The 13,435-nt window shown below is 35.4% G+C and overlaps 1 protein-coding gene across 1 annotated transcript in view; it reads left to right on the plus strand.

The window, feature by feature from the left end:
- The window catches only part of CUBN (cubilin), a 258,475-nt gene that overhangs the window by 53,559 nt on the left and 191,481 nt on the right, over nt 1-13,435 (plus strand). Inside the window, exon 22 of the mRNA XM_059184039.1 lies at nt 1,919-2,049. Coding sequence (XP_059040022.1) covers nt 1,919-2,049 — 131 coding nt within the window. The remainder of the gene's footprint in view (nt 1-1,918; nt 2,050-13,435) is intronic.

The raw sequence follows: 13,435 nt of genomic DNA on the forward strand, positions 1-13,435 counted from the left end.
CCCACAGCTTACTGATGAACTCTGCTCATTTGAGTTGAGTTCTTGTTCTCTCTGTGTTTCATTTTGGAAAGTTTCTATTGCTGCGTATTTGAGTGCACCATCTTTTCTTCTGAAATATCTCTTCTGCTATAAATCCTACAAAGTGTATTTTTCATCTTAGACATTATAGTTTTCATTTCTAGAAGTTCAACTTGGATCATCTTTTATATCTTCCCTGTCTCTACACATTAATTTTTTTCCTTTAGCTTCTTAAATCTCTGGGATACAGTTATGACTATTTTAATGTTTTTATCTGCTAATTCAGTCATCTTTGTCATTTCTTGGTGTTCTGATTGATCAATTTTTCTTCTCATTATGTGTTCTACCTTCCTCCTTTTCATGTCTAGTAATATTCGATAGGATGCCAGACATTTCCAATTTTGTGTTTTTGTGCAGTGAACATGATTGCATTTCTGTATGTGTTTTTGAGCTTTGTGTTTTTTTTTTAATTTAATTCCAGTTTGTGAACATACAGTGTAATATTAGTTGCAGGTGTACAATATGATTTAGTCCTTCTGTCGAACACCCGAACACCCGGTGCATATCACAAGTGTACCCCTTAATTCCCATCACCTGTTTAATCCGTCCTGCTTCTCCCCCTCCCTTCTCATAATCATTGGTTTGTTATAATTAAGAGTCTGTTTCTTGGTTTGTCTCTCTCCATTTCTTTTACTCTTTCTCTTTTTTCCTTTGCTCATTTGTTTCTTAAATTCCATATATGTTGAACTTTGTTTTAGAAATGTATTAAGGTTCTTGGAAACAGCTTGATCATTTCTGGTTCTGCTTTCAAATTCACTTATTTATTGTCTTTGAAGAATCGTTGTCCTTCATTGCTTGATATCCAGTATCTTGAGATCCACTGCTTTGTATATTTTTGTCCAGACCAGATTGTCAGTTGTTTCAGATGACAGGTTTTATATCCAGCCCCTATTACTACATCTTTTTTGGAAATAGAAATCTCTTGATTAATTTTTTATTTCTTCTTAATTTTGTTTTCTTTTTTCTTACCCATTTTAAACATTTTCCCTTTATTTATAATTTTCTTATTTATTTTCTAAAGTAGTTTTCATTATGTGCCACGGGTTTGGAGATGAGGTATTCTCATAGTACATTTTTATATCCTAGTGTTTTATTTAATCTCCTAGTGTTATTCTCCCTCTTTATTTTTTCTTTTAAAACTTTCTTCTTCTGAGTAAAATTGGTTCTACTTAGCAAAAATTTAACATGGCTCAATAACTAAACTTTTACTTCCACATAGGGCAGCTGTTTAAAGATAATACCTCTTTATGTATTATAGGGCTCCTATATAGGAACCCTATATAGGGCTCACTCTATAGGGCTCACTTTTCTAGGCACTGTTCTAACCCTCTTAAATGTAGTATATTAACTCATAAAATTCTAAAAACAACTCTATGAAGTAAATGCTATCGTAATCCCCACTTTAGAGATGAGAAAACTGAAGCTTTGGGGTTGAGTGATCTGCTTAAAGTCATAATGCCTCCAAATGATGGAGCTGATGCTAGAGTCTGTGCTCTATGAGTTTATGGTCTATGCTTTCCCTTTATTGTATAACTTTATTACATTATTATTAATAACTTCATTAATATGCTATACAGTGACTTTGTATACCTTGCAACTTCTCATTTCCTTAAACTTCTTATGCATGGCAAGCCACACAGCTCAGTATACACATATAACCATTTCAGGGAAGTAATCATGACTAGGACGATCTTCAGCAACTTTGTAGATGTTTTGGGTTTGAAATATATTTGTTTTTCAAGGTTAATGGGGGTTATTATTTCTTATTTTTACATGTCCTAATTTTTGGTGCATCATTTCAAGTATACTAAAAGTTTTAAAATCTGTGTTCTTGAAACAGATACTGTGGAAAATCAATCCCACCGTCTCTTACCAGTAGTACCAACTCATTAATGCTTAAATTTGTGGCTGACTCTGACCTTGCTTATGAAGGCTTTTTAATAAGCTATGAAGCAACCAATGCATCAACAGGTAACAGAACAACATTGTATACTCGGTTTCGCTCATTCCATTGAAAAAACGTACTATGAGAATGCTTCATCCCCAAACCTGTGGCATATAATGAAAGCTAATTTAGAAAAGAGTACAGTGACTTCAGTGCCTTCCTTATTAAAAATAGCAATTAGACCTCAATGTTAAATTTTCTAATTAACATAATTGTAAGTATTCTGTAAGAGAATGTTTTTATTCTTAGCAATGATATATTAATGTTTTTAGGGGTAAAGACGTGCCATATCTCTAAAATATTCTCAGTTGGCTCAGATGGTAAGTAAATGAGTAAGTTAGAAAAAGGGACAGAGATAAAGCAATGAGGGCAATATACAAATAGTAAATCTCGGTAAAACGAATTTGCGAGCTAGTTCTTAAAACTTTTTAAGTTTAAAATTCTATCAAAATAAAATGTTACTTATGAGACTGAATACTAATTTTAAGAAATTAAAGACTCCTAGATGATTATCTTTTAAAAAATACCCCACCCCATAAATAAATAGATAAATAAATAAAAATGTATGTATTTATTTTTAAGAACTTTAACTTTAAGCACTCAGAATCCCTTCCCAATTTCTCATGTATTTCTTCTCAGAGTACCCGACCACCATACTTTATTTCATGCAAAACTGCTGTTTTCTGCTAGTTTAAGTTCTGTGCTTAGGTAGTATGGCTTTAGATTTCTCCAGAATCGTGAGTGTGAGTGATTCATGCACTTTTCTTTCCTGAGGGCTCCATTCCAGGAGACAGTTTATTATCCAGCTCAAGCACATAGGAAATTGAATCCCTAGCAATTACCATCGTTTATGTTAAACGATTGACGCATCACTGGACTTTGTCCAGGTGTTTAACATCCAATGACCAAAATTGGCTTTTTAAGAAATTACAGTGTGCACACAATTTTCCATACTTCTGTAGTTTTATGTGCCTCATATATTTGGCCCAAACCACACTGAATATTAGATTAAGATTTGGAGTCAGTCCCTTGGACTCTTTGGGCCACAGTTTTCTCATCTGTAAAATTAAGGAATTGGATTTGATCATCTCTGAGATATCGTCTGGCTCTAATCAGCTATGAACACAAGTTTAATTTGCTGCCTGAATAAACTGGCTGTGTCTTAGATAACATACGTGCTGGTAGGGCCTGCTGAAAATATGGAACTCTCTTACGATGTACAAAGTAAGACATAGCTCTGTAATGACGAAAGCAATCTCACTAATACCACACTAACTTATAAGGCAGTAGCAAGTGCAGTAGGAACTAAGAGCAACCACAATAATCTGGCAGGAATGATATTAAAGTTAAATTTTAATTTTAAAAAAAGGTTTTCAGAAAGATAAGATACAGGTAAAGTAAAAGAAAGGTGAGAAAAAGGGAAGAAACAAACAACGAAGAAAAAGAAGCTAATAAAGAAAACACTGAGAGGCTGGGTGGCTCAGTCAGTTAAGCATCTGCCTTTGGCTCAGGTCATGATCTTGGGGTCCTGAGATGGAGCCCCACACTGGGCTCCTTGCTTGGTGGGAAGTCTGCTTCTACCTCTGTTCCTCTCACTGCTTGTGTGCTTTCCCCCTCTCTCTCTCACTCAAATAAATAAATAAAAAGAAAGACAATACAAGAAAAGATATTTGACAAAAAGAGAAGGGAGCCCTGATATTGGAAACTCAAAAGACTCTTCAATCTGCCTCTCTGGGTGATAATCATTACTTTGATTTCTGTCTGGTCCAGACAGGGTCGAAATCACAGACAAGGGAGTTCGCCTACTGCCCTTGGCCAAGTCTGGCTGACCACTGTGCCTTCTGCAGGGTGAACTCATCGGCCTAATAGTCAAGTATTCTAAACAGCAATCAGATGACAGACCCAGGAAGCCATATGGCACATTCAACTTAACCATTTTGGAGCCCGTCTCAGTTTCCTATTGTGACTGACTGGCTGTCGTGAATTGTTACTGGTGGCCCCACGGGGACTGTTCAGGGAGGGACTGATGTGGGGGTTGTGCTGGCAACTGCCAGCCCATGGACTAACCCTGTAGGCAACCTGAGTCCTGGGGGCTGTCCAGGAAATAGGAGGTGTAGGGATGCGTTCTTTTCCGTTGTCACCTGATTTTTTGTATTCTCTACAAAATACAATCTCAGGAAAGAGCCCCGATGGAAGCTTAGTCATTGGCCCTCATTCTATTTTATTGCTCTAGCAGAAGTTATTTTCAGAGCAATAATGACAATATTCGGCTGGTGATTTCTAGTTCACAGCAGGTGTGAGTTTCTCAGCTGAAATCTTTCCTGTCTTTATCTAGTGAAGTTTCAATTTCCCGACTTGAATTCAGTTACTTTTCCATCTGTATTTCATGCCATGGGGCTATGATGTCAGCTCCTAAATATGTGTTTGGGAGGAAAGAGATCAGTTTCTGCTCATTACTTTGACTCCCTCCCTCATCACAGTTTCTCCCTGCATCCAGATGTGCCTGGGGAAATAGAAGCAAAGAACGAACCAGTAAAATGTTTCTGGGTAGAAATTCTGAAGAATTTTTTAGTAGCATTATTAGACTAGGTTTTACATATTTGCTTATCTAAAGTATGAAATATTCGAATTTTGAAAGAAGATAGTTGATTATCCAGCTAACTTTACTAATTTCATTTGTAATTTTATATTCTTTTAGCATCTCCTACATATGAATTAAAATAATCTTACCACAAGGAGACTTTTTTTAAAAAAATTTATTTATTTATTTGTTAGCGAGAGAGAGCGCACGAGCACAGGTAGACAAAGTGGTAGGCAGAGGCAGAGGGAGAAGCAGGCTCCCCGCCGAACAAGGAGCCTGATGTGGAACTCGATTGCAGGACACTGGGATTATGACCTGAGCCAAAGGCAGCCACTTAACCAACTGAGCCATCCAGGCATCCCATCACAAGGAGACTTTTAAGGTATAAGAAAGAATAGAGAAATGTACTTGATGACTTTTCTATTTTAATATTAGACAAAAACCCATGTAACAGTCCAATGTTTTTCAAACATTGCAACATTCATGCCTCATTAGTGAGTCATGAAGTTAACTTACTAGGTTACTATCTATATTTGTTCAAAGTATGGAACAGAATAGAAAAGAATAGAATAGAAAGTATCAGTTTATCATACAAAATTTGGTGTCACCTCATGAAACCTGTTTGCAATATCCATGTGCGTGCATGATTGATATAAATGTGTTTTTATGGTGTGTCAGAAAGTTCAAAACACAAATCCAGTTTAATTACTTATTTTTTTTTTAATGAGGGAAAGTAAGGACCCACTATTGAATTTTTCTTTCAAGAATGCACAGCTAGTTGGTTTAGAAGCCAAACCAAAACAGTCCAGTCCCAACATTTAATCCATTTGTTTCATCCTGTCCAGGTGAGCTCTTGGAAATGCTCCAGATTAAATGTACTTAGTGTGGCTGGTAATATTCAACTCAGAGTATGGAAGGACTGTAGTGAACTTCTTATTTTCTGAAAAAAAAAAAAAAAAAAAAAAAAAAAAGAGTGGGGGGCTTTATAGTTGTCGGGAAAAATGGTCAGGAAGTGTCAGACCCACATCAGTATAGGGTTAAAAGTGGGTAGTAGTGGGCTTTCCGAACCCCCACATTCCCAGTTCAGAGTTCCCACCCACTCTATAGTCTTTCTTTCTTTCTTTCTTTCTTTTTTAAGATGTTATTTATTTATTTGACAGAGAGAGAGAGATCAAAAGTAGGCAGAGAGAGAGGGGGAAGCAGGATCCCTGCTGAGCAGAGAGCCTGAAGTGGGGCTGGATCCCAGGACCCTGAGATCATGACCTGAGCTGACGGCAGAGGCTTAACCCACTGAACCACCCAGGTGCCCCCCTTATGGTCTATATTTCATCAGTTACCCTGGGATGAGCCCACAAGAGGCATCTAAGAGTGAGAAGTTAAGTGATGACCAAAGGACAAAAGTGGTTTTCTTTAGAAGAAATGAATAGGGGATACTGTTTCTATTTTCAAACTTCGGTCCAGGAGAGTGGTGTTCTCAAACTCTAGTGTTTATAAGAAACTTGGGGTGGGATTTTCTTGTTACAAATTCAAGTATCATGTCCCATCCAGAAATTTGGATTCAAATATGTCTAGGGTGGGTTATCACCAATTCAAATGGTTCTAATAAAACCTCACAGTTCTTCAGAGATTCTGGACGTTTTCTTAGCACATAAATTGCTATAGGATTACAACTGAGGTGTAATGGGGAATTAGACTTCCACTGGTCAAGCTGGAAAGTACTTTCCATGCTACCGAAAGGCTGATAGCTAAGTCACAAGTTTTGGGCTGTAGGCCAGCCTTGACACTACCTTGGAAAAGTACCAAGCTCCCTCATTCTTTTCATTCACCTTGAACCCTGTATTTTCTGTTATGAGATATTCAGATATTTTCCTTCTGGGAAAGGTTTTTAGTTAGTATATTGATCTTTTAAAGATTTACTTTTGCATCGGTCAGAATGTTCTCCTATTTTTGTATATATGGGTATTCCAACACTTCACAGCTTGGTAGATTGGTCTTATTTAATGTATTACATTTCTTCATCCTTAGGATGAAGGTGCTAAATGAAACATTTGTGATATTCCTAGCCTTCAGCTCACCTTCATTTCTAAATTGACATTTCCTGCATAGAGAAACCAGGGATTGTTAAAGAGTACAGGATTTGGGAAAAGGGAGGACTTGGGTTTGAATTTTAGCTTTGTCATATCTGAACTAAGTGATGTTCAGAACTTAACCTCTGGGAGTCTGAGATCCCTCATCTATACCCCTCTACAACGTGGACATTGTGATACGTGTCTGTTTTATATAGTTGGGGAAGATTAAATGAGACATTCTGTGTGAAAACTACATAATCACTGTAAACCACCATGACTATTCCAAGTTTAAAATGAAATTACTGAGGTCCAAGTACAATTTCACAATAGCTGTGTTGGTGAGTTAGCTTACATTCATATTCAGTGAGTCACCTGTGAGGGGAAAGAAAAAGCCATGGCCATGACCACCTAGCAGCACATTGTGGCAAAATGTTAGATTTTGGTTAAGGAAGATTCTGTTTTCCTGAAAGAGAAACTGAAGCTGAAATTTTATCTTCTCTGAAGTCTTCACTTTGAAGAATGCTAACCAAATATGCCAGTTGAAGCAGGTGATGGTTCTGGGTTGACTATTCTGTACATTTTCAAAAAGTCTGAGGTCATATGGATTCATACAGACATGGAAGTTTCACAAATGAGATCAGAAAGCAGCGCCTATGGATTGATCCCTAATATAATTGGATAATCACGTAGGTTATCGCAAATGGCGAAGCGGGGAAATGACGGAGCAGTTACCCGTGATCTCGGGTCTCCCAAGGTGATGCATTCTTCTGTGCACTCTTCCTGTCTCCCAGATCGTATGGGACTGATGTCATCACTGCTTTGTGGATTAAGGATTATCGATGTTTTGGGTTTTCCTTTTTGATAATGAACTAAATATTACATTATTTAAACTTATTTGAAAATAGTGGAGGGAGATACATTTTCAGAAAAATACAGTTTTGTGACTTTGTAAGGGTTCACAGGGAACTTTTGTATATTCTCCCTTTCCTTCGTTTATTTATTTATTTATTTTGGTTGTTGTTGGGATTGATCAGAAAGAGAGATATGTGAGGTTTACTCACAGTTGTTTTTGATCTTCAGAGCGGTGCTTTTCCTTGCTAGTTCAGTTGAATAAAATGGATAGAAGAAATGTATTTTTCTCCTTTATCTTTGTAAATATTAGACCATCATGAAAAGCAAATTGCCATCGGCTATGAGTTTTCCTTTAGCAAGATGAGATATAAAGAAAAGGCATTTTTAGGGGCTCTGGCTGGCTCAGTTAGTTAAGCGTCTGACTCTTGATTTCAGCTTAGGTCATGATTTCAGGGTGGTGAGGTTGAGCCCCACATTGGGCTCTGTGCTGAATGTGGAGCCTGCTTACAAATCTCTCTCCCTCTCTGTCATCCCTCTCCCCTCCAAACCCCCTACCCTGCACACCAGAACACATGCATGCACAGTGCTCTCTCAAGTGAAAGAAAGGAAGAAAGGAAGGAAGAAAAAAAGAAAGAAAGAAAGAGCATTTTTATGTTTATATTTTGTATGTATATAACAAATATCAAGCAACATGTGAATTTCCTTTTGTGGAACTATATCCAATTTTAATTATTTGTGCTTTATTGCAAAGCGGAAGAGAAAATCAAAACCTAGCATTAATATATCTCAGTATTAATATTATTCTCAAAAGAGTCATTCATACTGTGAAGAGAAGAAAGCATAAACTTTCTACAGACTCCAGTGTTAGCTAAGAGGAGTTACTAACCTCTCCAGAAATAGATGCAGTAAGTTCAGAATACTACTTACTGTTTATCTCTCCACAAAATCAGACATGTGAATCTCATAAGACTGCAATCAAATTTTAATATTAAATATCCTATTTAATATTTATAACAGGTACATTCAAAATAATTTTTATTTCTCTATTTTAGTTTTATTTATTATTTATTGGATAGCTGAATTATTTATTGACTTGACTTTAGAGAACTCAACCTGTCTTTGCATGGAACCTTCAGACTTTTAATATAACAGAGATTTTTATTTCATAATTTCATAAAGTAAACTTCACCTGTAGTTTCAACAGATCCCTATATGCAAATACCTATATCTTGAATGTAATCACATTCAAGATATAGAGTAATTTTATCATCCCGGAAAGTATCCTCATGTCCTTTTGATCGATCCTTCTACATCATCCATCTCAACAACTGCAAACCTGATTCTTATCACTATGAATTAGTTTTTTTCTCTTCAGAAAGCAAATATGAGTGGGAACACACAGTATATACCCTTTTATATCTGGCTTCTTTCTTTTATCATAATGCTTCTGAAATTTGTTCATGTTGTTCTACCTATAAGTAGTTCTTTTTGTTTAATTGCTGAATTGCCTTCCATTGTACAGATATATCATAATTTGGTTATTCATTCATCTATTTTTGGATAGTTATATTGTTTCATTTTTAGCTATTATGAAAAAAGGGGCTGTGAACATTGATGTACTGTTTTTTTCATGGACTTGGGTCATCAGTTCTTTTAGATAAATACCTAAAAGTAGAATTTCTGGGTCACATGGTAATTCTATTTTTCATTTTATGAAAAACTGCCAGGCTTTTTCCCCCAGAGTGATTATACCATTTTATATTCTCCCCTGCAATGAATGAGAATTACCCTTTTTCCATGTCTTTGTCAACACTTGGTACTGTCAATATTTCATGTTTAGCCTCTAGTAGTTGTGAAGTACTGTCTCACTGTTTAAATTTGCATGTCCCTGATGACTAATAGTGCTGAGAACATTCTCACATGCTTATTGACAATTTATACATCTCTTATGAGCTGCCCGTTAAATCACCGGTCCATTTTTATTTGCGTAATTTGTCTTATTGTTGTCTTAAGTGATATATTCTGAAAACAATTATGTCCCTTTTCGGATAAATGCATTGCAAATATTTTCTTTGTGTGAAATTACCTTACCCCGCCTTAACGGTGTTGTTTGAAGAACAGAAGTATAATATGTCCTTTTTTCCTTTTCTGCTTAGTGTTCTTTGTATTTCGTCTAAGAAATCTGTGCCTGCTAAAGTTGTGAGGAATTTTTTCTTGTACATTCTTCTACTAGTCTTAGAGTTTGAAGTCTCACATTTATGTTTATGATCCATTTGAGCTAATTTTTCTATATCAGATATGAATTATGTGTCCAAGTTAACAAATGGTAGTTAATGTTCAAACACTATTTGTTTTAAAGATTCTCCTTTTTTCACTGAATTGCTTTTACATTCTTGTTGCAAATCAATTGCCCATGCATGTTTGGGTGTGCTTCTGGAATCTCTATTCTATTCTATAGGACTCAATATTATATAATTGTATAGTGTATCTTAAAATCAGAAAGTATAAGTCCTCCAGGTTTTTCAAAGTTGTGTTGGTTATCCTAGATCCTTTACATTTCTATAGATCTTTTAGAATCAACTTTTCAAGTTTTACTTTAAAAAACTACATCAAACCAAATCAAAACAAAACTTATTGGGAATTTGATAGAGAATATATTGAATTTATAGATCAGTACAGGATCAAAGTGCATCTTAAATTGAGTCTTCCAATCCATAAACATATTTTACTTCTCCCTTTATTCAAATATTTTAAAATTTCTTCCAGTAATGTTTTAAAGTTTTCACGATAGAGTTTTTGCACATTCCCATTGAACTTATTATCAAGTGCTTTATGTTTTTATACTTTTATAAATGATGTTTTAGGGACACCTGGGTGGCTCAGTTGGTTAAGCATCTGCCTTTGGCTCAGGTCATGATCCCAGGGTCCTGGGACTGAGTCCTGCATTGGGTTCCTAACTCAATAAGAGCCTGCCTTTCCCTCTGCACTGCCCCCCACCCCCGGCTCATGGTCCATGTGCGCTTGCACCCTCTCTCTTTCTCTCTCTGACAAGTAAATAAATAAATAAAATCTTTTAAAAAAATAAAAAACAAATAAATGATATTTTAACTTTCATTTTTTAATTGGCTCATAATTGCAAGCTAAATTGATTTTTGTATATTTAATATTAAATTATATTTAATATTTAAATATTTTGTATATTTACCTTGTATTCTGTAACTTTGTTAAAATCAGTTATTCTAGTAACTTTTTAATAGATTATTTAGTATATTCAACATAGATGATCATATCTGTGAATAATAACAGCTATATTTTTTCCTTTCCAATATCTCCCTCTCACCTTATCACAATGGTGAGTGACTTCTATATTATGTTGAATAGACGAGATAAAATCAAACATATTGGCCTTGTTCTCAATCTTAACAGGAAAGCATTTAATCCTTTATTACTAAGTGTCATGTTAGCTTTGGGTTTTTCATAGATGTTCTTCTTTTGCTACTATTCTCTTTTCTTTTCAGCTTACAGAAGTTTTTAATACTCCATTTTATTGCCTACATGGACTTTTTTTAATAAAAAAGATTTTTATTTATTTATTTATTTATTTAGAGCATGAGCAGGGGGAGGGGCAGAGGGAGAGGGAGAGAGAATCTCAAGCAAACTCCTCTCTGAGCATGGAGCCTGATGTGAATCTCCAGGTCATGACCCTGAGATCATTACCTGAGCTGACTGACCTTAACCAACTGAGCCACCCAGGTGCCCTTCTCATTAACTTTTTAATTATACTTCTTTTTTGTGTATTTGCTCAAGGCCTAACAAAATACTTTCTTAGCATATCAGTAAGTCTGCTTAGAGTTAATATGCTGCTACTTTCACTTCACACCTTATATTTTATACCTGATACTGTATCTCACACACTTCTCACATTATAAATATAATAACCCCACAACAGTATGTAATTCTGTCTGCCTCTTCTTAATGCTACTTTAATTGTATCTTTTTAATTCTAATTATAATATAAACTCCACCTTACTTTTTTTTTTTTTTTTTTGCTCTAAATGATTAGTTGTCTTTTAAAGAAATAGTGAGAAGAAGAGAAATCTTTACATTTATCTAGTTGCTTACCATTTCTGGCTTTCTTCAGTCCTTCTTAAACATACATGTTTCCCTCTGGTGTAATTTGTCTTTGACATAACGACTTTGTTAGTTTTTCATGTAGTATAGGTCTTCTAGTGATGAATTCTCTCAGCTTCTGTTTCTCTAAAAATGATCTTTTTGCACTCTCATTTTGAAAAAACTTTATCAGGGGTTACCTGAATGGCACAGTTGGTTAAACTTCCGACTCTTGGTTTCAGCTCAGGTTATGATACCAGGGTTGTGGGATGGAGCCCCCAGTTGGGTTTCATGCTCAGCATTGGGTCTGCTTGAGATTCTCTCTCCCTTTCCTGCTGCCACTTCCACTCATGCTCTCTCTCTCTCTCTCTCTCTCAAATAAATAAATCTTTTTTAAAAGTTTTTTTAAAAAGACACTTTTTCTGGGTAATTAAACTGCTTTTCTGTCAACACCTTAAAAATATATTCCATTTTCTTCTTGCCTCCATTGTTTCTAATTAGAATCCAGCTACTATGCATATCATGGTTTTCCTGTATATAATGTGTCATTTCTTCCTCTGGCTCCTTAATTTTTCTTGTATTTGTTTTTCAATGGTTTGAGGTACCCAAGTGTGATTTTCTTTTGTTTTTCTTGCTTAAGATTAACTCAACTCCTTGAAGCTAATTTGATTTTTTAAGTCAATTTGGGAGAATTTTAGTCACTATATTTTTTCTTTTTTACCTATTTTCATTATCTTCTCCTTCTGGGTCTCCAATTATATGTGTGCTAAACTATTTGGTAATTTTTTTTCCTATGTTTTGAGAATCTGTTCATTTTTCTGCACATTCCCCCTTTTTTTCCTTCAGATTAAACCATTTCTATTCATACACCTTCAAGTTCAATGATCCTTTTTCTTCTACCTCAAAATTTCTATTAAGCCCATCTATGAATTTTTAAATCTTAATTAATACACTTTATTTTTAAAATTTCAGTTGAGTTAACATATAGTATTATTATTAGTTTCAGGTCAGTTGATGTACTTTTAAATTATAGAATTTCCATATGATTCTTTTAATAGTTTCCTTTGTATTGCCAAGATTTTCTATGTATTTACCATTGAGGCTGTATTTTTCTTTAAGTCTTTGAGCATATTTCTAGTAGTTGTATTAAAGTTTTTGTCTGCTAATCTAATATCTGGCCTTCTTTGAGTCACAAGGTCACATTTTTTCTTGACTATGATTTATATTTCTCTAAAATAGTTAATTTTTCTCTAACAAATAACAGCTCTTCAGTTTTATACTGGATATGGTAAATGATTTGTGTAAAGACTGCTTTCTCTTTCTCTGAAGCTTTATGGCAGTTCAATATTTAGCTGATTGTTTTATATACTTGTATAGGTTTGTATTTTGTATTTGTTAAGGCATATTTGTGAAAATCCTCTGGTGTTTCCCAAGTCCTTCTAACTAGGTAGGTCTCAACCTCTAAGTTTCGCTCCTACAGGCCTTGTCAAGACTTATACTTTAGTAGGGAAATTCGAGGAAAGCTTACTCTTGGTCATGGTCCTCATTTCTAAGGTGTGGCCTTTCTAGGTCTCAGATGGGTATTTGACATGTAAAAGAGGGGATTCCGATGGGGGGAGAACTCCATACTCTCCCAGGATTGCCTGGTTTCTGTATCCAGCCTAGCAGCAGCTACTCTCTGGCATGCCTTTTGAACTCACCTCATGTATGCCCAGCCCAGGCTCGGGCAAGAATACACGGGGAACTTTACACAGATGGCTGGTCTTCCTCTCTGTATAATTCTTCCCTACATTTCCCTGC

Source organism: Mustela lutreola, chromosome 8 (assembly GCF_030435805.1).
Source record: "Mustela lutreola isolate mMusLut2 chromosome 8, mMusLut2.pri, whole genome shotgun sequence".
Taxonomy (NCBI): domain Eukaryota; kingdom Metazoa; phylum Chordata; class Mammalia; order Carnivora; family Mustelidae; genus Mustela; species Mustela lutreola.